Source organism: Dunckerocampus dactyliophorus, chromosome 17, assembly GCF_027744805.1.
Source record: "Dunckerocampus dactyliophorus isolate RoL2022-P2 chromosome 17, RoL_Ddac_1.1, whole genome shotgun sequence".
Taxonomy (NCBI): domain Eukaryota; kingdom Metazoa; phylum Chordata; class Actinopteri; order Syngnathiformes; family Syngnathidae; genus Dunckerocampus; species Dunckerocampus dactyliophorus.
In genome coordinates this window covers 5610084-5636723 of record NC_072835.1, presented here as the reverse complement: position 1 = coordinate 5636723, position 26640 = coordinate 5610084, and the positions used below count along the sequence as shown (strand labels likewise).

The window sequence follows — 26640 nt, the reverse complement described above, 5'->3', positions numbered from 1 at the left end:
AGGACCAGGCAGAACAAACGTTACAAAGGTTAGCTGGCAGGGGCAGACGAACACAACTCCTGGCTAACTAGCAAAACACTGCTGCTTATAGAAGCATATCTAATAAGAGCAGGGACGACCAATTACACTGGCATATAAACGGCTGAGCCAATCGATGAGCTTGTGGGCAGGCTAAAGGGAAACAGGCTTCAGTTTGAGTGGCAATTTTCCACTTGGTCCTAGTGCTTGACCATTTCCTTTTTAATACCTGTATAGCACTACATTGCTGAAGTCCTTCACTGTACTCAGTGACCATTTCTTTCTATAACATTTTTGTGTCATACAACGGTCAATAAAATGATGAATTAATTGCAATTAATTACATTTAAATAATTCAAAATTAATCCGATAAAACATTTTTAGCCTTAGCTTACCGGTTACAGGGAGAAAATAAGTATTTGATCCCCTGCTGATTTTGTAAGTTGCAGGAGAGCCAATGCTTATTTTCCCATTGTATAAAAGACTTGCAAATTAGAAATAAACGCTTTGTATTTATTGATATATTCCATACATAATAGGTTTGCTTGTAGAGCAGTGTCATGCCAGATGGGGGTTGGAAAAAGGGATGGACGTACATGTCAGGCAGGGTTCAAATGCTTTAGTGTGAGTACACGTCCATGTCGTGCATTTCACATTAGATCAAGAGCTTGTCTCTGGAATGTTACAGTATTTACATGCTGTCTTGATCTTGATGCTTTGGTGCCATCATTTCATTCAACAGGACTTTGTTTCAATGGCCTGTTTTGTTGCCACATTCCACACGTGATTAAAAATAAATAAATATGTGGGCGCTGCCATACCCACTTTAACATTTGATATTATCTTCCTCTCCCTAGCTCAAATGTATCTCAGCAGGGTGAAATTTCATGCCAAATAAATATCTGACAAAACAGTATGGTGCCAAAATCATAGGCCACCATTAGCTACTGTATACACATAATAATATACATAGAAGTTTAAGAAAAATATTTAAAACATTACCCAAATTAAATATATTTTGAAATAAAATAAATAGAATTTGTATTATATACAGTGGTGTGGAAAAAGTGTGAAAAATTTATTTTTTTGCATGTTTGTCACACTTAAATGTTTCAGATCATCAAACAAATTTAAATATTAGTCAACTACAACACAACTAAACAGAAAATGCAGTTTTTAAATGAAATATTTTATTATTAAGGGAAAAAAAATCCAAACCTACATGGCCTTGTGTGAAAAAGAGATTGCCCCCTAAACCTAATAAGTGGTTGGGCCCCCTTAGCAGCAACAACTGCAATCAAGCATTTGCGATAACTAGCAAAGAGTCTCTTACAGCGCTGTGGAGGAATTTTGGCCCACTCATCTTTGCAGAATTGTTGTCATTCAGCCACATTGGAGGGTTTTCCAGCATGAAGCGCCTTTTTAAGGTCATGCCACAGCATCTCAATAGGATTCAGGTCAGGACTTGGACTAGGCCACTCCAAAGTCTTCATTTTGTTTTTCTTCAGCCATTCAGAGGTGGACTTGCTGGTGTGTTTTGGATCATTGTCCTGCTGCAGAACCCAAACTTGTTTCAGCTTAACGTCATGAAGAGATGGCCTGGCATTGTCACTCAGGATTTTTTGGTAGCCAGCAGAATTCATTTATCACAGCAAGTCTTCCAGGTCCTGAAGCAACAAAACAGCCCCAGACCATCACACTACCACCACCATATTTTACTGCTGGTATGATGTTCATATTCTGAAATGCAGTGTAACTTTTATAGATGTAATGGAACACACACCTTCCAAAAAGTTCAACTTTTGTCTCGAAATGTCTTGGGGATCATCAAGATGTTTTCTGGCAAAATTGAGACGAGCCTTAATGTTCTTTTTGTTCAACTAAGGTTTTCATCTTGTAACCCTGCCATGCAGGCCCAGTGTCTTTCTTATGGGGAGTCATGAACACTAACCTTAAGTGAGGCTTGCAGTTTTTTTGGATGTTGTCGTCGGGTCTTTTGTGACCTCTTTCATGAGTCGTCGCTGCGCTCTTGGGGTAATTTTGGTTGGACAGCCACAAGGTTCACCACTGTTCCATGTTTTCACCATTTGTGGATAATGGCTCTCACTGTGGTTTGCTGGGGTCCCAAAGCTTTAGAAATGGTTTTATAACCTTTTTCAGACTGATAGATCTCAATTAATTGCAGTTAAGGTATGTTTTAACGGGAGGGCAATACATTTTTCACACAGGGCCATGTAGGTTTGGATTTTTTTCCCCGTTAATAGTAAAAGGTTTCATTTAAAAACTGTATTTTATATTCAGTTATCATTGACAAGTATTTAAATTTGTTGGATGATCTGAAACATTAAAGTGTGACAAGGGGGACAAACACTTTTTGTAATTGTATAATATATGCATTGTTGCCTTTGTGTCCAGTCCTATTCTCCATGTAAAATTTCTATTTTTATGTTTTTTGTTGTTGTTTTATGCCCTTTTTGTCAAGAGAACCCCTGTTTTTTTATAGCAAGAGTTTACCATTAACAGGTAACAGGTGAAATGACATGGCAAAAAAACACAAACCATCAACACAACAGAACAATGGATACCAAACTGAACTAAGTTATGATTTGCAACACTGGTCACAGACCATCTTCAGATGGCCTTTACACAACAGGCCTTCCGCACTTAGCGCACTGGTTGATCAGCCTTTTTTGCTGCGGGCATAAGCAGCACCGCTTCCACTTCCCAGAGAGTCCAGGCTGGGGTTGCTGCTGCACCTCCTGCTTCTCCTGATCTTCAGCCCGGGCCTGCTGGACCAGCCTCACCGCACACACGTCCTTTGGGAGATGGCTCTCGTTGGCCATTGCAGGGACAATGAGGGCTTTGCTGACAACCTCCAAAACTTTTTAATGTTCCATGATGGTTTCACCCATGTAAATGTGACAAATGCATTGCAGCATGAAATGTCAGTCATGTGGAAGAACAGGCACATGGGCCACCTGCATGACGATCTCCTGCACAAATAGGCAGCAAAAAGCAGATCAGATGACATGAATACATTTAAATCATTCTTTCATAACTTTGACAAATACAAAAATAAAGCATATTCTAGGTATTTCAAAGAATCATACATAAGTCGCAACGTTTACGTGCACTAAAAAACAAATGATTGCATGACATGGCATAAAAGTAGCTTCTAAATAGATATTTGCATATGATGTTGTAAAATGCTGTAAGAAAAAAGTACGTCGTAGGAGAGACAAAAAGTGAGTAAAAACACCTTAATTACATTACAACTACAAATAAAATTGATTATAGGTTTGTTAATTTAAAATTGTCCCTCATTTCATCAAAATAAAATAACGTCAATGTTTTGTTTTGCTCACACGTTGGCTATTGAGAACTTTTTAAAATTGGCACAACTGAACGGCGAATAACAGATTATGCTGTGTTTATTGTATGTTTATCTGTGTTTATTAAAGCACTAGAAAAAAAAACTGCCACTCGCAGAACAGCGCCCTCACATGGCTGTAAAGAGGCACGTGAGACATACACATCAGACGCAGTGCAAGATGAATCCTGTTTGTGTTTTTGCTAATAGCCAATTAGCCAGACATTGAGGGGCTGAAACATTATGGGATTTGGGGAATCATTGATCGGACAGAGGGTAAAATTATTGTACAAATAGGATTATTATCGGACATCCGGCAACGCTGATTATCCTCCATGCTGGAAGAGGAGGCATCACGTATTAGGGTAAGAGTTCAAAATTATATAGAAAACATTTTTTAAATTAAAAAATGTATTTTTTTTATCGTTATCGTTATTATATTTATTTTCTGCACTATGGCCCGTTCCAGTAGGCGGTGGTGGTGAATTTCTAGCTGGGCTTCCCGCCGTGGACGAATACCAAAGAAGAAGAGTACTCGGTCAAGTATGGCGGCACAGTTTGGCTGTAGATCTCTACTGCGGCCCTTCCGCGTACATTTCACTGATAGCGACTCCCTGCGAACACTGTGGCCGTCCTGCTTAGCTTTGAGACAGTATGTCTGCTCTGCTAAATGGAAGTCGTATTCCCCTCCGGTCGGCCTCGTCTCAGTGGCGCGAACATACAGCTCAGAAGCAAAGGACGACCTGGTGGTGAAGTACCTTGACGGACAAGACTATGGTACGTTCAACACACTCAAACCTTCGAGTGGTCCAAAATGCGGCCCGGGGGACATTTTTAGCACACGGCTAGTTTTTTATTGCCCTCTTGAGCTATTATGTACACAATATGAGATTTATGGAGTATTTTAAAACATACTGTAGTGCTCCACTGGCATCCAGGGGGTGTTGGGTCAACTTAATGCTTTGACAAGCTTTCTGTAATTGCAAGTTTGTTTTTACATCACTTTTTTGATGAGTATGTTGGCAGGATCACACATTGTTTACCATGATTCCACCTTGTCTTGCAGGTATTGTGGTTGTTGGGATTAACCGGCCAAAAGCCAAAAATGCCATAAGCAGGAATCTGGTAAAAATGGTACGTACTGTTTGTGACACCTTGGTGCATAGCCAATGATGGTGCAAATACACATAATTTTACACTGTGCCACTAAAGACTCTGTCAAAAATGCATATAGTATTATATTTATTAAAAAAAGAAAGCGAGAGAAAACATTTACATGTTTAAGTTTAATATACTATTTTAATCATATATTTTTTATTGATATTTTATGTATTTGTATTTCAGGTATTTTTTGTTCATTTTAATTAGCTTTTGAAATAATTATTTTTTTATTAATTTATTTAGGAATTAATTCACTTAAGCTTTTGTTTGTATGATGTACTTATGTCTTATATTATATTTAGGGTCACTCTGTACACAGTAATTATTCGTTTATCTCGGTTAATTGGTTCCAGACCCGACCGTGGTAAGTGAATTTTTGCCAAGTAGGATTCCTTATTTATAAAACATAATACAACAATATTTTCATAGAAAACTTGTTTACGAACTTCTAATTATGTTTTTTTTTTTAACATTATTAGAGCCTTTTCCTATTACCCAATATAGTAAACATAGTAAGAGAAAATAAGACATAAGACTCATGGTTGTGTGTGTTGTTGTAAATGTGCTAAGGGAGCTGAGTTGGTGGGTGGACATGAAGTGATGTTGGGGCTTCAGAGTTGGCATGAGTTAGGCCGCAACAATAGCCCGTGTTAGGGATTATTGTGCCTGTCGTTAGATAATCCAAACCTGCAATAAAAGCCTGTTGTTCTGGCAATCAAGTCTGGTGCTTGTGTGTCTCACCCAACATTTCAGTAACATTACTGACACCTAGTGACCAGTGTAGAATGCTACATATCACTTCTTTTGATGTGCCTTATGTTTGTATTTTAATTCATTTAGACATTTTTGTGCTTGAAAATGCTGAATTTTTAAGCAAAAAAAAAAAAAAAACGTAAAATTTGCTTAAATATGTGTTTTTTTCTACTAATAGGCCGTATAATATCCTGTATTAAACCCTAGTTACATTTTCAGGAGAAAAAAGTAAGTGAAGAATTGCACCACAATAGTAACAAGGTTCGTTTGCGTGTTCTTGTTAAGTCTGAGGATAACTGAGTACATATTGTTGCCTTTTCTTCCAAATGCCTGTCTTACATATTGTTTGTGGTTATGATTATTTATATGATCTTGTTATTTGCATTTCAGATGTCGGAGGCTGTGGAAAATATCAAAAAGAATAACAAAGTACGCAGTGTGATTTTGTGCAGTTTAGTTCCAGGGATCTTCTGTGCTGGTAAGACATGGATGTGGTGTGTACCCATGAATTGATTCTCGTCCTTGAGTCGTCAGTATTCATGCTCACAACTAACCACTGCAAACGACTGTAAACGGTGACGTAATAAGCCAAGCTTGAATGTGGCGCTGCAAAGTGAAGAAGACATTGAGCTGAAAATGAGATTGCGGGCCGCAAATGGCCCCTGGAGTGGAGTAGACTTTACCCCTGTAGTAGCGCCACTCCTTTTGTTTTTAATTTAGAGCAGTGCTTCTAAAACACGTTATCAACTGAAAACACTGGTGATCCATGAGACGATCAGTTAAAGTACAGCAACCAACCACGTGGTGGCAGCAGCGCATTAGTCAGATTAAAAGGGTCAGCAGTAACCAACTTAAGATGATATTTTTTGAACGTAAAATATAATAAGAGCACTACCAGCAGCTAGCATATGCTGCCAATAGTGGTTTAAAAGAACAGATGGTACAAAAATGTGTATTTGTCACTATTACAAACAAATCTGCGTAAAAACTGTCGGAAATTTTCATTCGGCTCAAATGAAATAACTTGTTCATGGCTTTCCGCTGTCGGGCATACACGTGCACTTACATAAACGCAGTCTCAGAAGCGACAGCAATTCACATTTCATGTTGTTCTGATAGGCTATACATGTAATTAGGGAGAGATTAAAACGTGACAAGATTTCTCGTTCAGAAAAAAACTGGGTCGGGTGGATATGTCTGTCTCAGTAAAACTCAATAAATTAGTAAGTAAATTAAAATGAACTAGATCATGTTGCCCGCCTGCATATATTGGCACGTCACGCGTGTCTGCTTTCCTCAGCTCTCGTCTCCAAACATGCAGGAAGAGGTTTCACTCAGAGCATAGGCGAACAGAGTGAGACCTCTTGCCCGTCATACAGTCACTTTGTCTGTGTGGGGGGAGGCGGGGCCACTAACACGGACACACAGAATAAGGGTTGAGCTTTGTGAGAAAAAAAAATCCATGGTAACGTAGAAGTTAGGAGGGGAAAAGATGCTCGCAAAGCCAAATGCCACAGTACCTGTGTGGGAATATTTATAATGAGCCAGGTGAGCCCATCAACACGAACTTGCAACTCAAACATATCCACCCGACCCAGTTTTCCCATTTAGGAAAAAAAAATACACATTGAGATGCAGAACCTCCGTCCCGACAGTCAACACTCACCGAGACGCACGGCCTTGCTATTTGGGGCGGGGCTCTCTGGGAGGTGGAAGGCGCCCATATGCACACTCACAGTACATACGTACGTCCCCACATTACTCACTGAGTTAACCAGGGTGTTATTATGTTGTTGGTTTTATTACAGCGACGGTGATATCAGCAGTATGACTATATATATATATATATATGTGTGTATGTACGGTATGTATATGTATATATATATATATATATATATGTATGTATGTGTATGTATGTATATGTGTGTATATATATATATATTTTTTTTTACAATGATGTGCATTACAGTAACTTTGATTCTATTCACTATCATGGATAATCATTTCATTACTACAGTTATGTGTGACTGTTTCAATGCGGTATTATCATGGTGATCACTATCATAATTCATCATTTCATGACTGCTATTGTGTGCGACTGTTTCAATGCAGTATTGTCATTGTGATCACTGTCATAGTTCATCATTTCATGACTGCTATTATGTCTGATTGTCATTGACAGCTTTGTCATTGTGGTTGTTGATATTGATTTGTCCTTTATCCTTGTGCGTCTTTATAGTTGTCACGGACATTTATTTGCTGATGTCGTTCTGTATGTTTCTGTTGTTCTGTCACAATTGTTGTTGCTGCTGTTGTCCTTGTCTCTTGTCTCTCTTTTTTTTGTTTTTGTCCCCCCCCCCCCGTTTCCTTTTCTCTTCTTCTCTGTCCCCTCCTGCTCCGGTCCGGTCGCTCCAAATTTGCTTTATAACAAGCATCAAGGTCGAATAAATTTTGTATGACAGGGGAAGTGTATATCACACTTCTCTCTGGCAGAGTAAATCTGTTGAGCACTTGACGGCATTTAGGTATACAATTCTATCTGCTTTAAAGGCTGGACAGGACAGGGGTAAAAAAAAAAAAACACTCACCGAGACGCAAAGTAAATACGTTTGACAGACAGTACGAATTGCTGGTGAGAAAATACATGCCACAAACGGCAATTCCACAACTTTACAGAGTGAAAGACGACATATTAAAGAAAATCTTGCATTATTATGATATATTAGTTTATTGATGTATTATTTATTATATATTATAACAGTGGTTTATTTGGTGTCAAAAAATGTTGACAGTGAAATCGTTTCACGTCAATTTGTGGGACAATGAAAAATTCGAAACGCACGTGCATTGTTTTGTGACTTGGTTAAATGAAAAAGTTTATTTGTCCAGTCATATATTTTCATTCTACTTTTTAAAAAAAAGTAATTTTAAAGTCTCATCTCGTTCTCATGGACCCAGTCATCTTGTCCCGTGAGTTGGGGGTCTCATGACACCCCTACATTTAATGATAGCCGTTAGTTGCTAAACTGCTATCATTAGCTGACAGCAGACATAACTAGTGCACATGTAACTGGGGCGTAGTGTACATGATGATGAAGACAAGAGGGCGAGATGAAATGCTTGCAGTACGTGAAAGTTAGTACCCTCTAGGCAGCCACTTGTCTGAGACATACAGCAGCTTTAAAGCAAAGTGAAACAAACTTGTGCACCCAATTCAGTGTTTCCCCAAGGATTTTGTGAAGCTGTGGTGGTGGGCTGAGTGGGAGGGCGGCCTGCCGCTCCTGTGTCATACCGCTGTTGTGTCATGCCGCTTCTGCGTCTGCATTTTTTTTTTTTGTTATGACAGATAACAATTTATTTATTAACTTATTTAACGTTTTTCAACAACCAGCAGAACAAGAACGGAGAACACTGCAAAACTGTTAATTCTAAGTCTAAAATGTCGAGCCTCCTTTTGTTACCAGACCTGTTTAGTCCAATAGTGCTATGTGACGAGTACAAAAGTACAACATTTTGTACTATTTGACACAAACCCAAATTTAAGATTGTTTTAGAGTAATATGAATAAATAAATAATTAACAAATATGAATAAATGGGAAATGAATTGTTCAATAATAGATTTTTAGTTCCAAATAACACAATTAACTAAATAATTTAAATATTTTTGTTGTAGAAATGTGTCCTGTATAAATTGAGAGTCCATTGTTTTGATAGCACAGGTGTATCCAACTATGCAGCACTATTAAAAGTACTTTGACAAAAAGAAAGAAGAGGTGAGCTATTTTATGTGACTGCCAACATTTAATTGGAGTTTATTTACAAAGTACATCTCCACTCAGTGTGCTCATTTGTCTTAAATGCAGGTGTCATGTTTGAATAGAACACTAAGAGGTGAAGCAGATGTTCTTTGGTGAACTACTCAACATCAGTTGGTCAGCTACCTGTTAGAGATAGTATATAGTGATAGCGTCACTATCTTAAAGTTGGACATACTACATCAGGGGTGTCAAACTTGTGCCATGGAGGGCCGAGACACTGCAGGTTTTCTTTCCAGCTGGTCACTAAAGCAGGTGATTTTAATGAGCAACACCTTCAGTTTGAGGGAAGGAGCTCATCAATTAAATCACCTGCTGAAGAAACTGGTTGGAGAGAATACCTGCAGCGTCTCGGCCCTCCAGGGCACGAGTTTGACATGTGTGCTACATGTTTAAGTTGAAGACCCACACCTAGTTTTTTGAAGACAAGCCGTAAGTATTATAATGAGAGCAAGATTAAGTGACACTTTAAAAAAGCAAGTTGTGATGATGTTCGATGATTGATGTACAGTATGAAGGTAATAGTCACTTGTAGCTCGCCCGTGGGACAAAAACGAGCTAGCTCGCTGCTGCCAGCCAGGCAAAGTGTGTAAACAAAAATGCCAGAAAGTTGAATGAGATTGAAAGAGCGATCACACACGTTGGCTTTAGCCTGTGACAGGCTGTCTTCAATTGACTACAAATTTTACGGGCTGTTTTTCATTCTCTGGATAATAAGAAACAAAGTGAACATCAACACATGACGTGTAGCGTACTTTTATCTGGTCACACATGCGCAAGTGCCAACAGGGCAGACAGGCGATTCCGGTGCATGCTTATCAAAATAAAGCACAGTAAAACATTATTATGATATTTTAAATTGTTTTCAAAGTACTTGTGGTCAATATGTGTGTAAATAATAAGCTATATAGTATGTATCTCTATAGCAAATATCTCTCAATTCATACAATAGATTACTTAAAATTGTTTACAAGTAAAAAATGTTTAAGGCATTTCAGGTTTTCTTCTGTCATGGCGGTGCGCCAGGATCAATTACATGTAGTGGAAACTCTGCAATTATTGTTTTTGGAAATCATTGATGAAATATGTGACCAAAAAAAACATTGGAACAGTTAAGTTAACACAGCTGGTGCAATGCAGCACACCACATGTTTAGTCTTTAAGCATGTTTGTTTGTCTTGTGTGCAGGAGCAGACTTGAAAGAGAGAGCCAAAATGCATCAAAGTGAAGTTGGACCATTTGTGGCGAAAGCCAGGGCACTAATCACAGGACTGGGTAGATATTGATTTAGATGATTCAGTCATCATTGTTATGATTCAGCAGTTCATCTGAATCATTCTCATTTTGTCCTAATTTTGATGATCTGTCCAAATTATATTTTCCGATTATGTGTTTTAAAATAATATATTTATACTTTATAAGTTAATTTTTAATTGTAAAAAAAAAAAAAAAATGTTTTTTAGTTGCAGGACAAATTGAAATTGCGACTTCAATGTTTCTAAATGTATTTTTTAAATGAGTATTTTAATCTTGTAAAATCCATTCTGGTGCTTCTGTAGAGATTCAAAATGAATTTCATGAAGTACAGTATATCACCCCCTATTCTGTATTGCGTTCTCAGACCACCCGTGGTTGGTGAAAACCCGCCATTAATTGAGACGTCCATAAAAATGATTTTTCACTCTCGAATCAAGCCTGGGCTATGTCTGTGACACTACTGTACATAAATAACATCAACTTGCTTGGGAAAGTGTTTTCTGTTTGCAATGAATTAGCTTCACATTTACATTCAACCTGGAGTGCAACCAAAAGTAACACATGTGGAACGCACAATGTACTGTAATTACACCACACGGACTATCCCGGTATTGAAATAAACACACACTAGTATACATGCAAAACAATACGTACTGTACATACATAAAGATGGTGCTCGGGTTACGGCGTGCGTAGTTTTGCTGTCTCGTGGTTACATACACATTCTCATAAATTAATGACTTCATTTTGTCCGACCCGCTCGAGAAGTAACTACAGCAGAATAATACACTGCACCAGACTGACACGACAATCATTAAGGATAAAAATGGTACTGTAACGTCTACCTGGCTGTTGTAAGGATGACGAGGGGTGGTCTATCAACAATCTCTTTATCGGAAAAACAAGACAGGCTACCGTCGGCCGAACCGCGCCAAAACAACTGTCCTCACTGCAAGGAGCTCCTTCCTCCTCCTCCTGCACCCACACAAACCCAGTCAGGGCACGTTACGTTCAGATATTCAGATTTCAAAAACACGACACAAGGCCAGGTCGCTACAGTACTTTTGAGCATGCTAAAAGGATCTGCTTCTATGAAAGCGACCGTAATAACAATTACACAACATGTGTACACCATGATTTACTGTCTACATGATTTAGTCCCGAAACATGTAGACAGACAAGATTAAAGCACATGGAACACATTAAGACAAAAAATAAAGGTAAAACAACATCCCACAGGTAGTACCTTTTTTTCATTTTTACTGATATATAACCCACAAAGCATGCTGGGTATTTTACTGGGTTTTTTTTCCCCCACAAGCATAAAATAATGTTTTGATCAAAACCCTGCAAATTTGCGGAGAATGCTGAATCAGGACTGTGCGGGATCTTCACAGTAGCATATAACTGTACTTATGCTGAAATGTATTTTTGCATATAGGTAACCTGCCAATGCCAACAATAGCTGCAATTGATGGAGCTGCACTGGGAGGAGGTTTGGAAATGGCCCTGGCCTGTGACATCAGAGTTGCCTGTAAGATTCATCCGTTCATCCATTTTCTTCTTCTTATCCAGGTCCGGTATCTCATTTTCTCAGTCTGATTCTGTCTCTCTGTGAGGATTCTGTGTGAAATGTGCAGAAGAATACAGTTGAAACCAGAAGTTTACATACAGTGTCTAAAAACACATAACTATCTGAAATGAATGCAGGCTACACTTTTCCTGTTTTAGGTCAGTTTGAATAACCAAAATGATTCTTTCCTGGAGCCCTCCTGCTTACTTTCCCTTATTTTTTGCTATATGTTAATTTTCATGAAAAAAATACTCCACTACTGCCAGAGCAGCACAGCTTCCTCCGAACCGCTCGGCAACGCTCAGGAAACATTGGCGTAGAGCAGGGGTGTACTAACTTTTTTATTGAGGGCCAAATACAGAAAAATAAATAAAGGGCCACATTAGAGATGGCATTTCTAACTTGCCTATAAGTCAATGATAATAGATATATGCATAAATCTATTATGCTGTCTGTATAGCAATAATGCAGTACTTTTTTTTTTTAACGATATAATAATTACTGTTTTTTTACAATTTTTATTAATTTTTTTCCAAAGGAGAAATATGGAACAATAGACAAATTGAATTACATAAAGTGTATGTAAGAAAGTATAAAATTCATTCATAATTTATTTTTTGAATCCATTTATTTAAAACACATAATAACTTTAAAGAAGCCCAAAATGTATACAAAGAATTGCTGACATGTGCATCATAAATAATGACCTCTGTCTGACGTGCTGCTCTGATCATTATGGCTCTTGTAGACATGACACTGCACTGATAGGAACTTACATGACTTACATGTAACGTAACACACTTAAAGAACCAAACAGCACCTAATGTGACTTTGTGTGTCTTGACTGGAGCTGTATTACTATTTCTAACTCGCATGTAATGTGACATTGCACTCAAGTGGGAGCAGTGGTGCTGTGCACATCAGCGTGATAGAGCACATCCGCGTATTCAGCCTCCACATCAGATAGGAAAGAAATTCTCTATGGTACAGTCCTCTAGCTCGGATTACGTTGACAGTTTTTCTAACAATGTTCATCACATCGCCCAGTTGGACAGTCTTAGCACACGGTGCTTCTTGTTGGATCATACAGTGCATCCTACCAGCCTCACCTCCGCTCTCATTTACCTTGGCGCACACCATGGATGCCATTCCTTTGCACTCACCCGTCATGGCTGGGGCTCCATCCTTTGTTACTCCACAGAGCTTGTTCCATTTAAGCCCCATCTTTTCCACTGCCTCTGACACCACTTCAAAAATATCTCTCCCAGTCGTGCCTTTTGGACTTAACGTATCAAGCAGCTCCTCCGTACAGCAAAAATGATCATCCGCTCCCCAGCTGAGCGGTGTCTGTGCCATCTGTGCTCTCATCGCAGGCTACGGAGTAAAAATTAAAAGCACAAGGCTCGTCTTTCATCTGAAGTGTCAAGTTAGCCGACAAGTCCTCGATGCTCCGCACCACTGTATTCCTGGATAAGCTCACGTTGTTGAAATACTGCACTTTTTCGGGGCACGTTATTTCCATGATTTTAATGAGGCTCTGCGTTCTGAAGTCGCCATGTTGTGCATTAAAGTTTAGCCACTACATAGCTTGCTTTTGTGGCGTTTTCCTGTATTTTGTTAGCACGAAAAAACTTGCTGAGCTTGCAGGCTGGCTGCCATTTGATTGACTTTCTGTGTTCACTCAGCACCAGTGTACAATGTGTAGGTCTGATGTTTGGTCTCATAGTGCTGACGTACATTACACTCTTTCATCACCGCAACATCTTCAATGCAAATCAAACAGACATGCTTTCCGTTGATTTCTTTGAAGAAATATTCATTTTCCACCGTGTTTGAAACCTTCTACGTTCACTTTCTATCTTGCGTTTCTTTGGTGCTGCCATTGCTGCTGACTGGTGTTAAAAGTTTTTACTGAGGGTAATTGAATGCATCTGGAAGCACATGTGTATTGTATTTACTGAGGGTCATTGAGTGCCTCAGGAGATGTGTTGGTTTTGCCTGTCACCATCTGGTGTTTAAACTTTGATCTCAAGCTTCTTGTGTGGGCCATATTCAGTTAGATATTCAGAATTTAACATGGGCCAATCAAAACTGGGCGGCCCGCGGGCTGTAGTTTGGACACCCTTGGTGTAGAGACTTAATTATTTTACACCGTCATGGCTCTACCGACTCTTCCTCTTCAAAGCCTTCAGTAGAGCTCCTTCTTGAAATTTTAACCTCACGACAATGCAGAGCTGTGATTGGTGTTTTTTTTTGTTTTGTTTTTTTTTTTGTAAAACATCATTTTTGGTTTCTCCCTGCCACAAAACCATTGAAAAGTCTTCCAAAACAAAAGAAACAATGGCACAAAAATAATAAACGTGGCTGTTGTTTCAAAAAGATTAGTTCCAGCTCCAACAACGATCCGGATGTGTCTTCAGTTGCCATTGTTCACCACTACCACTATGCTTCATAGATACAGTAGGTGTGGTTGGTAACACACCAGAAAACACTGCCCCCTAGCTATTCAGTAGAGAATTGCACTTGCGCACTTGGCCCCCACTAAGGAGCTGGTTGGTTTTCACTAATAATTTGTTCCAAAAGGACAGCCGAAAACTAAAAGCACTAAAACCAAGGCAGTTTTTCCAATAAGAAATAATGTAAATTCGTTCCAGACACCCAAACATATTAACATTAGATACATTTTTTGGAGGAGAATCATAGTGTACATCCTGAAAACCATGCAAAATAATAATGGATGAGGATTCCTACATCCGGGGAAAGTCCAATTCAATAGTGTTTCTCACCTTCTTTATCAAATTGGTGGTACTTGCAACGGAGGCAAAATGGCAGTAAAAAAATTTGAAAACCGAATCATACAAAAACTGGGGTGTATGGAAACTGAGGTTTGACTGCCTTCTGAAGTGGAAGGAGCAAAAATCCAAAGCAAATGTGTCAGAGATGGGGGCAAGGAGACAATACTGATACATTTTCACATGAATGTAATCATAACCCATCTATTTATAACATTACATCAAATAATGTATTTGCATTCTATCAACAAAAAAGGCTGCAGTGTGAGCAATAGAAGATGAACTGAATGACTGTGATACTCTTTTTCTATCCAGCCGATGCTGCAAAAATGGGACTGGTTGAGACCAAACTTGCTATTATTCCTGGAGCAGGTAAGACTTTTTTTTTTCCCCCTTAAGTCACATCATGTTCAGTTCTTCTTAGCCTTCTACACACACTTGAGGACTGCAGCTCACCTCCCAAGTAGAACCTAATAGAAACAGGCAATTGACCAGCCCAGTGGCTCTCAAATGGGGTACTTGAAGGCACTTGAAGAAGGGGAGGATGGGTATTCGAGATTGAAAAAAATATATATACATTATCCCCTCGTTTATCACGGTTAAGTGGTTCCAGACCCATCCTTGATAAGTGAATTTCCGTGAAGTAGGATTTCTTATTTATAAATTGAATATTTTCATAGTTTAGAGAATAGAAAACCTGTTAAGACCTTCTGAATATGCTTTTTAACATTATTAGGGTACTCTAGACATGAAATAAAACCCCTGTAGTCACTTTTATACTCCTATTATTCAATATAGTAAGCATAAGAGAAAATAAGACACATTCGACATAAAGAATACCTACTATAGACTCAAATGCAGTGGGAAAGTTCTTTGTTCATTTTTTACTTCCTGTTCTGTACAGTACTTCCTGCTGTGGCCGTTGTCTCATCCGTGTGACATTCCTGACATCTAGTGACCAGTGTAGAATACAACATATCATCGCAACATCTTTGAATGCATCTTCTGAATGCCTTATATTTGTACTTTACTTCATTTAGCCACTTTTATGCTTTTAAAAAAAAGGTAACATTTGTTGAAATATGCATTAAAAAAACAACTAAAAGTAGGCCGTATTAAACCACATAACAGCGATTATTGAAAATACTGTATATAGGAAAAAAACATGATAGTGAAGCATGAAATGAGCAAAATTTAGTAAGTGATTTAGTAAGTTTGCGGCGTTACAAAGATATGAAGAGTACAGATCTTGTCTGGTATGTCTATTGTATCAATGAGGGACAGAATGTTACAAAAATAAGAGGACATTTTAATATATTTTATGTGCACAAAGCTTTAGTCGTAATTAACTTTTCTTTGATTACAATTGAAGTTATTTTATCTGTATTTTAATTTCCAAGTGTTTCAAAGAAGACGAGTACATCATTTTTATGCTCGCTTTATTTAAAAAAACATTTCAGAAGTGCGAAATGATACAAGTTCCTGTGCTGGAAAAGGGGCTGATTTTCTCTCTTTCTCCTGTGTAGGCGGTACTCAGCGTCTCCCCAGGGTGATTGGTGTGTCTCTTGCTAAGGAGCTCATCTACACGGCCCGGGTGGTTGACGGCACAGAGGCCTGTCGCCTCGGCCTCGTCAGTCATTCTGTGGAGCAGAACAAAGTTGGGGATGCAGCTTATCTGCGAGCTTTGGCGCTTGCTCGTGAGATTAACCCTCAGGTGAGACGACCCATCTCAGGGGTGTCCCAAGTTGGAAAATTTTAAAACAGCAGAAATGGACAAAATGGCTGTAATTTTATGAGCATAAAGTAAAAAAAAAAACAAAAAAACAATTAAGAGGAAAAAAAGTCATTTTCTAATGAGGAAAAAAGTAAATTTTATGAAAACAAACTCATATTATGAAGAAAAATTATGTCTTAGTAGCATAGAGTTGAAATATTAAAGAAAAAACACCTTTTTTTTAAAGTTGTAATATGAGAAACAAATTAGTCATTTTTGGAAAATTAGGTTGGAGAAAATGTCATAATACTATGGTAGTAATGGCAAACTATTAATATGAGAATTTACGAAGATTATTTAAGAAGAAGAAGAAGAGAGGGAGAATGTCCTTTTACGTGTCACTTAGACTGCTTCATGTTTGTAAAAGGAGGTGCCTTCAAAAGAGTTGGGTAATGGTTGAGTTCAGGAGTGAAAAATCATTGGATGCAGGGGCCACTTTTTTTTTTTTATTATGCAAAGACATTTTTTATATTTAAAGAAAAAAAAAACAGCCTGCATCTCAGCTTTGTGTTATCGTTGACAAAGCATTTTATTAGTATCAACTTTTTCTCCTTACATTACACTTTTTTACTTTTTTGTTTTTGTTCCATTACATTCCATTTTTCCTCCGCTTATCCGGGTCCGGGTCACGGGGGCAGCAGTCTTAGTAGGGAAGCCCAGACTTCCCGGTACCCGACCACCTCCTCCAGCTCCACCGGGAGGACACCAAGGCGTTCCCAGGCCAGCTGTGAGACATAATCCCTTCAGTGTGTCCTAGGTCTTCCCCGGGGCCTTCTCCCAGCTAGGCATGCCCGAAACACCTCACCAGGGAGGCATCCAGACTAGATGCCCGAGCCACCTCAGCTGGCTCCTCTCCATGTGAAGGAGCAGCGGCTCTACTCTGAGCTCCTCCCGGATGACCGAGCTTCTCACCCTGTCTCTTAGGGTGAGTCCCGCTACCCTACAAAGAAAACCCATTTCAGCCGCTTGTATCCGCGATCTCGTTCTTTCGGTCGCAACCCAAAGCTCACGACCATAGGTGAGGGTGGGAACATAGATCGAACGGTAAATTGAGAGCTTTGCCTTCCGGCTCAGCTCTCTCCTCACCACGACGGTCCGGTACAGCGACCGCATTACTGCCGATGCTGCGCCGATCCGCCTATTGAACCTCACGCTCCAACCTTCCCTCACTCGTGAACAAGACCCCAAGATACTTGAACTCCTCCACCTGGGGCAGGACCTCATTCCCAACCCGGAGGGAGCAATCCACCCTTTTCCGACTGAGAACCATGGCCTCAGATTTGGAGGTGCGTCTCATCCCAAAAGCTTCACACTGCAGGTCACAGCCCGGCGAGGCCATCAGGACCACATCGTCTGCAAATAGCAGAGATGAGATCCTAAGTCCCCCGAACTGGACGCCCTCGACACCTTGGCTGCGCCTAGAAATTCTGTCCATGAAAATTATGAACAGAATCGGTGACAAAGGGCAGCCTTGGCGGAGGCCAACGTTCACCGGAAACAGACTTGACTTACTGCTGGCAATGCGAACCAGGCTCCTGCGCCGATTGTACAAGGACTGAATGGCACGTAGTAGCGTACCACCAATCCCATACTCCCGGAGCACCCCCCACAGGACACCGCGAGGGACACGGTCGAATGCCTTTCCCAGGTCCACAAAGCATATGTAGACCGGTTGGGCAAACTCCCAAGTACCCTCCAGTACCCTTGCAAAAGGTGTAGAGCTGGTCCAGTGTTCCGCGACCAGGACGAAAACCACATTGCACCTCCTGTAGCCGAAGTTCGATTAACGGTCGTACCCTTCTCTCCAGCACCCTGGAATAGACTTTCCCAGGGAGGCTGAGGAGTGTGATCCCCCTATAGTTGGAACACACCCTCCGGTCACCCTTCTTAAAAAGGGGGACCACCACCTCAGTCTGCCAATCCAGAGGTAGTGTTCCCAACTTCCACGCAATGTTGAAGAGACGTGTCAGCCAAGACAGTCCCTCAACATCCAGAGCCTTGAGGAATTCAGGGCGAAACTCGTCCACCCCCGGCGCTTTGCCACTAGTAGAACAAGGTCCAGCCCCTCTCGAGGAGTTTGGATCCAGAACCCAAACTGTGGGTCGAGGTGAGTCAGACTATATCTAGTCGGAATGCCTCAACCTCTCTCACAAGTTCACGCTCCTTCCCCGCCAGAGAAGTGACATTCCATGTCCCAAGAACCAGATTTGGCCACCAAAGACCAGGTCGCTTAGGCGCCCGCCCTCGACCGCCACCCAAAGCACAATGCACCGGACCCTTATGCTTGCCTCCGCAGGTGGTGGGTCTACGGGGGTGAGGCCCCGGTATCCCACGTCTGGGCGAGGTGCGGTCTCTCCTCGTGTGTTTGTTCATACAGGTCTTCTGAATCACTCTTGGTCTGGCCCGTCACCCAGGACCTGCTTGCTTTGGGAGACCCTCCCAGGGGTATATAGCCCCAGACAACATAGCTCCTAGGATCACTCGGGCACACAAACCCCTGCACCACGGTAAGGTGGTGATTCACGGAGCAGTTTTGTTTTTGTTTTTACAAATATTGCAACTTTTTGATTGTAATTTTTCCCCACGACTTTATTCTCATAATATTTTAATTTAATTTATTTTAAGTTTTTATATATAATTATTTTTTTTTGGTGTCATTCTATTTTTAGTGCTAAGGGCCAATAAAAAACATACGCGGACTGTAAATGGCCCTGGGCCGCACTTTGGACACCCTGGTTTAGTTTATTTGGAACATGCTTAACAAAGTTGCACTGAAGAACAAAAACAAAAAGGAGTAGGAAGAAAGTTTTACTGATCATTTGTTCACTTCATGTGTTTTAATATGTACCAGGTTACCCATTTCTTACGTAAGGACGCCAAATGTGGAATACTACAGTTAATGGAGTTTTCGTAATGATTCAATTATAATAATAATAATAATGATGATAATTAAATATGAATATTGTAAAAATAATACATATTAATACTAGCGGTGTAACGGTTCACATGGATGTATTGAACCGTTTTGGTTCTGCATGTTACATTTGAAAAAAGTTGACAGAAACATGATATATAACAAATAAGTGCAGGATATGTGATAAACTAAACCTTAATTAAAAAACCTACTTGACCTGTGCTAGCTAAAGCGCTACATGACCTTGATGCAGCTTAATCGCTCTTCCTTTTGTAGGCTAGGTTGCATCATCAACTTGCAGAAGGAAACTACCTGTAGGCCATGTACAGTGGTGTGAAAAAGTGTTGCCCCCTTCCTGATTATTTTTTTGCATGTTGGTCTCACTTAAATGTTTCAGATCATCAAGTAAATGTAAATATTAGTCAATGACAACACAACTGAACACAAAATGCATTTTTTAAATGAAACTTTTTATTTTTAAGGGAGAAAAAAAAAAGCCAGACCTACATGTCCCTATGTGGAAAAGTGATTGCCCCCTAAAGCTAAAGCTAATAACTGGTTGGGCCCCCCTTAGCAGCAACGACTGCAATCAAGCATTTGGGATAACTTGCAATGAGTCTCTTACAGGGATAAAAACTGTCTATTTAGATGGCACTTGTGTGCAGCTGTGCAATGTGATTCGTTTTATGCTTCTTTCTGATCTTGGGTTTTTGTTTCCACAGGGTCCAATTGCAGTCAGAATGGCAAAACTAGCCATTAATCAGGGTATAGAGGTAAGGCCACAGCAAAGAAGAGCTTCTATTTCTTGTCTTCCTTAGGGCTAACTCAATTATCTTGACCTAACGCTGTGATTCGGCCTATGCATTTATGTCCTCTGCAGTGGACTGTCAAATTTGGGGTGAAAAACTAGGCATCTGTAATGCAACTCTGCTCTGTCTCGGAAATAAAAACAGTAAACATAACAAATGAAAGTTGCGTCCAGTACAGTATTCCCTCACCGCCTTGCGCTTCGAATTTTGCGGCTTCACTCAATATCAGTTTTTCAAAAATGTATTATAAATCATCCTGCTTCAAGGTTGAATACAGCATTTTAGTCCAAAAATATGCATATTTAAGCAAATGTTGCTTTTTTTTGCCTAAAAGCATTTTCAAGCATAAAAATAGATGAAATAAATAGAAATATAAAGCATTTAAAGATGTGATGGATACAATGTAGTATTCTACACTGGTCACTAGGTGTCAGTAATGTTCCTGGAATGTTGCGTGTGACACACAAGCACCAGACTTGATCGCTGGAACAACAGATTTTTATTGCAGGTTTGAATGATCTACAACAGTGAGATGGTCCCAACCATCTACAGGACTAAAGTACACATTATCAAACTGTTGCTTGATTTCAGCATAGTTTCATAGTGTCAATGAGCATTTCTTTTGATTATGTCTCGTTTTTCACTAGGGGGGAAAGAGGTTGACTAAAATACACGCACACACACACACACACACACATATACTGTATATATATAAACGAAATGTGTTTACAGGGAATTGTGTGCTGCTTTTTAACAGCATACATATGATGTACTGTATTTCATGTCATTCAGGTGGATCTGTCTACAGGCTTGGCTATTGAAGAGGCATGCTATGCCCAAGTGAGTACTTTCACCATTGGATTCACACACACACACACACACACACACACACACAGTCAGGAGAGCTCGGTTCGTATCTCCGTTTGGACATTTCTGTGAGGAGTTTGCATGTGCATGCGTGCATGTGTGGGTTTTCTCCGGGTACTCCAGCTTCCTCCCACATTCCAAAAACATGCATGTTAGCTTAATTGGCGACTCTAAATTGTCCATAGGTATGAATGTGAGTGTGAATGCTTGTTTGTCTATATGTGCCCTGCCATTGGCTGGCGACCAGTCCAGGGTGTACCCCGCCTGTTGCCCGAAGTCAGCTGGGATAGGCTCCAGCATACCCCCTTCCCTAGTGAGGAGAAGCGGCATAGAAAATGAATGAATGAATGTTTGAATTTAATATTAATGTACTTTTAGCAATACAATCCAAAAATCATGTGAAGGGAGTTCAAGTCGAAGCAAGAAGATGAAGACGTGTTGTTTGTCCTAAGGTGATCCCAACTAAAGATCGATTGGAGGGTTTGGCTGCCTTCAAGGAGAAGAGGAGTCCCAACTACAAGGGCGAGTGAGAGCTCCCGCAAGACTTCCTCTGCACCACTGCTTCCAACTTGTTTAGAAGTCAACGTGCACACTTCAGGACTGTACCTGAAGGGATCCGCTTGACCGGCAGCTTTGATGCTGGGGTGGGGGGGGTCAGTGCTTTAAAGGCTGGAAATGTTGATGAACATACCACCAAATGTAATCACTAACAATTTCTTCATCATACTTGCAGTCTGATTGCAAACGAGTGTCGGCATCGTGAGTCCTAAAGCCATCCAACGAGTAGGAAGTTGCTGTTTTTCGATTAGTGCAAATGTTTCTGTCTACTATTAAAAACACACACTGTGACCTGAGTCCACGTTTGCATGTGTTGCTGTTTTTCAAAGCAGAGCCACGTTTGTCAAACCTCTCATTGCCCCGGGCAAGACCAAATAGCTGACCCCAGGAACAAGATGGTAGCTCTCCATGAGAGTGAAAACAAGAGCATGAAGAAGACGCTTGGTGAGAAAGAGATCGCTACGGGTGCAATCAATGATCAATGGAAGGAATGCAAGGCAACAGTCATCACCCTCAGGCAAGATTTCACCTGCTGGGGTGAGGATGATTGTGAGAAAGGTGAGCTGTGTCAGCTAGGCTAGGCTATGCCATGCTAGGCTATGGTTTGCTTGTTTCAGACCTGCTTAATAAGTTACATAAATGGACTTCACGTGGTTAGGTAGTTACATTACTGATCATTCATTCACACCGTGTGTCTTACATGTTGACCTTTGCGATACTTTCTTTGCGGACATGTTTTCACTTCCTGTGTGAAAAGAAACCACGGTATTTGGAAATATCAATGAGCAAAGTAGGAGTCAATTTGTGTTTTGTGTTATGTGCAGTACTTGGTTTGGTCAGTAGAGGGTGCTGGGTGTACACTGAGACGCAAGACTTTAAACGATGGACTTTTACTGGATGACATAAAGCTGCACGTGTTATTTTAACTCCAATATATTGTTAGCGCAGTCAAAACAAAACTCACCAAGCCTCTGTCAATTCACTCTTAGATTTATTTTACAGTGTGATTGATTGAAGCAAAGCGACACAATCTCAGGCGGCCGTCCCGAAAAAGAAGACATCCCATCTTCTCCTCGCTCCTCTGGAAAATGTTGGAAAAAATGTCCCTCTCCCCCAGCTCAGAATCCTCCTTATACTGTCCCATACCCCTCGGGTCAAGGGAGTCTTTGATATCTCCAGGGGTCCTCTTTGAACCTCTACTATACTGGCTTGCTTCTCGTGATGGAACATCCTGACTCGGTTCCATTTGGTCTGACTTCACGTGGGAGTCCATCCTGTCCGCATCTCCATCTGCTCTGCTTTCTCATGGGAGAGTGTGAAGTATTCCGCTCGTAAGGCTCGTCTTGCACAGTCATGTTATCACTGCGATGTCTTATCTTTCAATTAGCGTTCTCGTGTTATGAATGACGTACATGAGGTAGACTTGCAACCTGCAACCTTTTGGGCCCAGTGTAATTTTATTCAAATAAAAACAGTTTAGATTATATAATATAACAAATACATATGTTGGCTCTCAGGATAATACATATCCAGTATGTTGACATATGGCCAATATTATATTTGTTATCTCTATGTATACCATAGCATGTTATACACTACACAGGTCATGTGGTTTTTACCATTAACATGCTAACATATGACCAATATATCCTTTCAACAAAGTGTGAGCAGGAGACTGTAAAAAAATAACACAGGAATGAAGAGATGGCCGATAGTGATGTGCGGATCCGTACTGAAATATCGATAATTCTGATATGTCAGTCATTTGAGGTAAAGTTTGTCTGAAACGTTGACCCATCGTAAACGAATCCCCGTGTATATTTTGAATAAAGTTTTCATTCTTTAAGTACTTAATAATTAATCGTTTTTAAATTTGAATGGTTTTATTATTTTACTTCTTTTCTTTTTTTGTTTAATATATCATTTTCACATATTTTAAGAATTTGTTGTTTTTCTCTGATTTGATATTTTAAATCACCCCGCTACCCCAACATACTTCAGGGTTTAAAATTAATTAACTAATTATTTTGAATTATTACATTCATTTGATGAATGTATTTAAATTAACCATTTACTTAATGAGTAAAATACTTTGTATTCTTTATGCTATGAGGTGAAATACACTACTTCTTAAAATTGGCCAGACATGTTAGGTGAATTTGCACAAAGATCAGATCAGTATCGCCGATACCAGACTCAATTTTACTCGGATCGGAACCAAAACCAGTGGCATCACACATCACTAACGGCCGATAATATCAGTATCGCGTAGAGCCGGGGTAGGACAACTATTTGACCCGCATTGAGTTAACAAAATTGGCGGGGGGGCCAGACTGTGTATTTGATACATGCACTCTATTTTACGCTCCTAATTCTAACAGTCCACAGCGTCATACAGTCTGCTGTATGGATGTGCTTTTGTCAGGAGCACAGACCACATGTCAGACCACATCAAATAACAACTGAATTTTACATTTTTTTACTGAATAAGACGCCCGGAATGTACATGAATAAAGGATGGGAACTATGAACGCTAAAACATTGACGATTCAAGAGTATGTGACCGTCCCTCCTTTTTCACTTCCCAGGCAGTGCAGTGGGTAGGTTACGTTGTGTGTCACATATTTTGACTTGAGTTTGTGTTGAATAAATTTCAAGAATAAATTTAAAAAATAAAGTTGCAAATTTACAAGAAAAAACTTGTAATAATACGAGAATAAAATCATAAAGTTACGAGAACTCGTAAGTTGATGTTACAGGCATTGCCTGAGACAGCTATGAAAAGGGGGGACTCGTGACCTTTGGCCTTGGTCATGTGGAGGAGGCGGGCTAAGGAAGGCGTAAGTGAGACATGCTGATCTCTTTGTGCTCAACTGCTCTGTTTTGCTGCCACGTTATAAATAAAGCTGGCCTGAAGCAAGAGGAAAGTTTCCAATCCAATCCACTTTATTTATACAGCACGTTTTATAAACACTGTTTCCAAAGTGCTGCACAGACTAGCAAACCACAAATAAGTAAATAAGGGAATTTAAATGTAAATGTAAATAAGTACAAATTACCACAGTAAAAACTAAAAGATCAAATAAAAACAAAGAAACGTACTACAATAAAATATTTAAAACAAGAAGTAGAAACAATAAAAGCAAAAAAATCCAAGAAGAAGGTAAAAAATAAATTAATGAAATTAAAAAAATAAAATAAATAAAACCATGAAAACTAAAAAATAATAAAAGACCCAGAGGACCACACGACTCACGCCGAGTTAAAAGCCAGAGAATAAAAGTGGGTTTTAAGACGAGACTTAAAGTTTTCAATTATGGGGGCCGTTTTTACATGAGGGGGGAGAGTGTTCCACAGCTTTGGGCCAACTACAGAAAAGGCCCGGTCTCCCCTGGTCTTAAGTCTGGTCTTAGGCACCACCAGTTGGAGCTGGCCTTCGGACCTCAATGTGCGTGCTGGAGTGTAAATTTGGATGAGGTCCGAGATGTACTGAGGGGCCAGCACATTCAAAGCCTTAAAAACAAACAATAAAATCTTTAAATCAATTCTAAAACGCACAGGCAACCAATGCAGGGAAGCTAAAATTGGGACAATATGCTCCCTCTTTTTGGTTCCTGTTACAAGCCGAGCTGCAGAGTTCTGGACTAACTGTAAGCGAGAGAGTCATTTATGGCTTATTCCAGAGTAAAGTAAATTACAGTAGTCCAGACGTGACGAGATAAAAGCGTGCACGGCTTGTTCAAAATGTTGCAAAGATAAAAACGGTTTGACTTTGGAAAGAAGCCGAAGATGATAAAAACAGGATTTTAAAACAGCGTTGATTTGTTTATTAAGTTTAAAATCACTGTCGATTATGACGCCAAGGCTGGTGGCTGTGGGACTGACTTGATGCTTGATGGGGCCCAAGTCCAAGAGGGGGTCATTATTATTAAGGACGATAACTTCTGTCTTCCCCTCATTGAGCTTTAAAAAATTTTGAGCCAACCAGACCTTGACGTCGCTTAAGCACTCACCACTTCCTGAAGAGCTGGCATGTACGACACGTAATATTACGACTTTTTTTCTCGTAAATTCACGACTTCATTCTCAAAGTTTCAGATTGGTTATTTTTCCCCAGTGTGGCCCAACTACTTTATTTGTTGTGAGCTGTGAGGAGCTAACTTTTGTAATAAATGGCTCATGGGAGGCAAACAAAGACAGCGTCTGGGTGGTTGAATACACGACACAAGGGAGAGTACACATAATCATCTTTATTGCATAAGCTTGTTGAGGCTGAAAGCAGCAGATTTCCATCTGAATGTGTGACTTGTGTGTGGGGAGATTCACTGTGCAATGTCATAATAATATTGCCGTAGTCTTGGCTCAATAACAGCAAAGGCGGGTCTTTTCTCAACCCTGAAAGACATAAAAAGACAGATTTAAGCATCCAAGGTCAAAGAAAGAAAGAACTGAGTAGATAACGTGATGCATTAGAGGAGCCATTCATTGGTTTAACAAAGGGAAGGCAAACTACGGCCCGTGAGTGTCCTGTCCAGCCGTGTGCCCTCATTAAGCCGTGCTGCCCAGCTTGCGTATAAGCAAGGAAATAAACAATTCTATTGTTTGAAATGTTCTAAATGTGAATCCCTTTGAAAGAAATCCTCCCCGGCCTCCCCGTGGCTTGGGGGTGCGGCACTCCCTCCCTGGGGATTTGCTGCCCCGCGGGTGTTGGCTGGCGCTGTGTGGTGGGTTGCATTGCTGCTCGCCCGTTTGCCCGCCTGCTTGCTCATTTGCTAGCTCTCGTCCCCGCCTGCTCTTCTGTCTGCCTTGCTGGTAACGTCCTGCCTTTTTTTTGCTCCCTAGTGGTCCGTGTTCTCCGCGGCTCGAGATCTGGGTTATGGGTCTGGGACGCCAGGATAACCTACTCCGCTGCGCCCTGGGTCCCCTGCGCGGGGTGTCTTGTGACGAGGCTCCCGGGTGTCAGGCGGTCGACCACGGT

General features: G+C 40.3%; 2 protein-coding genes across 5 annotated transcripts in view; one reads left to right on the top strand and one right to left on the bottom strand.

Annotated features, from left to right (window-relative positions):
- Positions 1–3515: 3515 nt before the first annotated feature.
- auh (AU RNA binding protein/enoyl-CoA hydratase) lies at positions 3516–21958 on the top strand. Of its 2 annotated transcripts, none has more exons than XM_054756490.1 (11): positions 3516–3753; positions 3861–4165; positions 4455–4522; positions 5693–5780; positions 10307–10393; positions 11817–11909; positions 15056–15112; positions 16267–16454; positions 20151–20201; positions 21030–21077; positions 21557–21958. In XM_054756490.1, exons 2-11 carry the CDS (start codon positions 3934–3936, stop codon positions 21632–21634), a joined length of 990 nt encoding a protein of 329 aa, XP_054612465.1. In that variant the 5' UTR covers positions 3516–3753; positions 3861–3933; the 3' UTR covers positions 21635–21958. The 2 variants fall into 2 exon arrangements, with proteins under 2 accessions (XP_054612465.1, XP_054612464.1); XM_054756489.1 differs by having other exon boundaries at positions 3858–4165.
- Positions 21959–22656: 698 nt separating this feature from the next.
- The window catches only part of syk (spleen tyrosine kinase), a 46963-nt gene continuing 42979 nt past the window's right edge, over positions 22657–26640 (bottom strand). For 2 of the 3 annotated variants that reach the window (XM_054756485.1, XM_054756486.1), the window contains exon 14: positions 22662–26057. In XM_054756485.1, coding sequence (XP_054612460.1) covers positions 25985–26057 — 73 coding nt within the window. In that variant the 3' untranslated portion in view covers positions 22662–25984. Of the gene's footprint in view, positions 26058–26640 lie in introns of all 3 variants that reach the window. The other variant, XM_054756487.1, reaches the window with a different exon arrangement.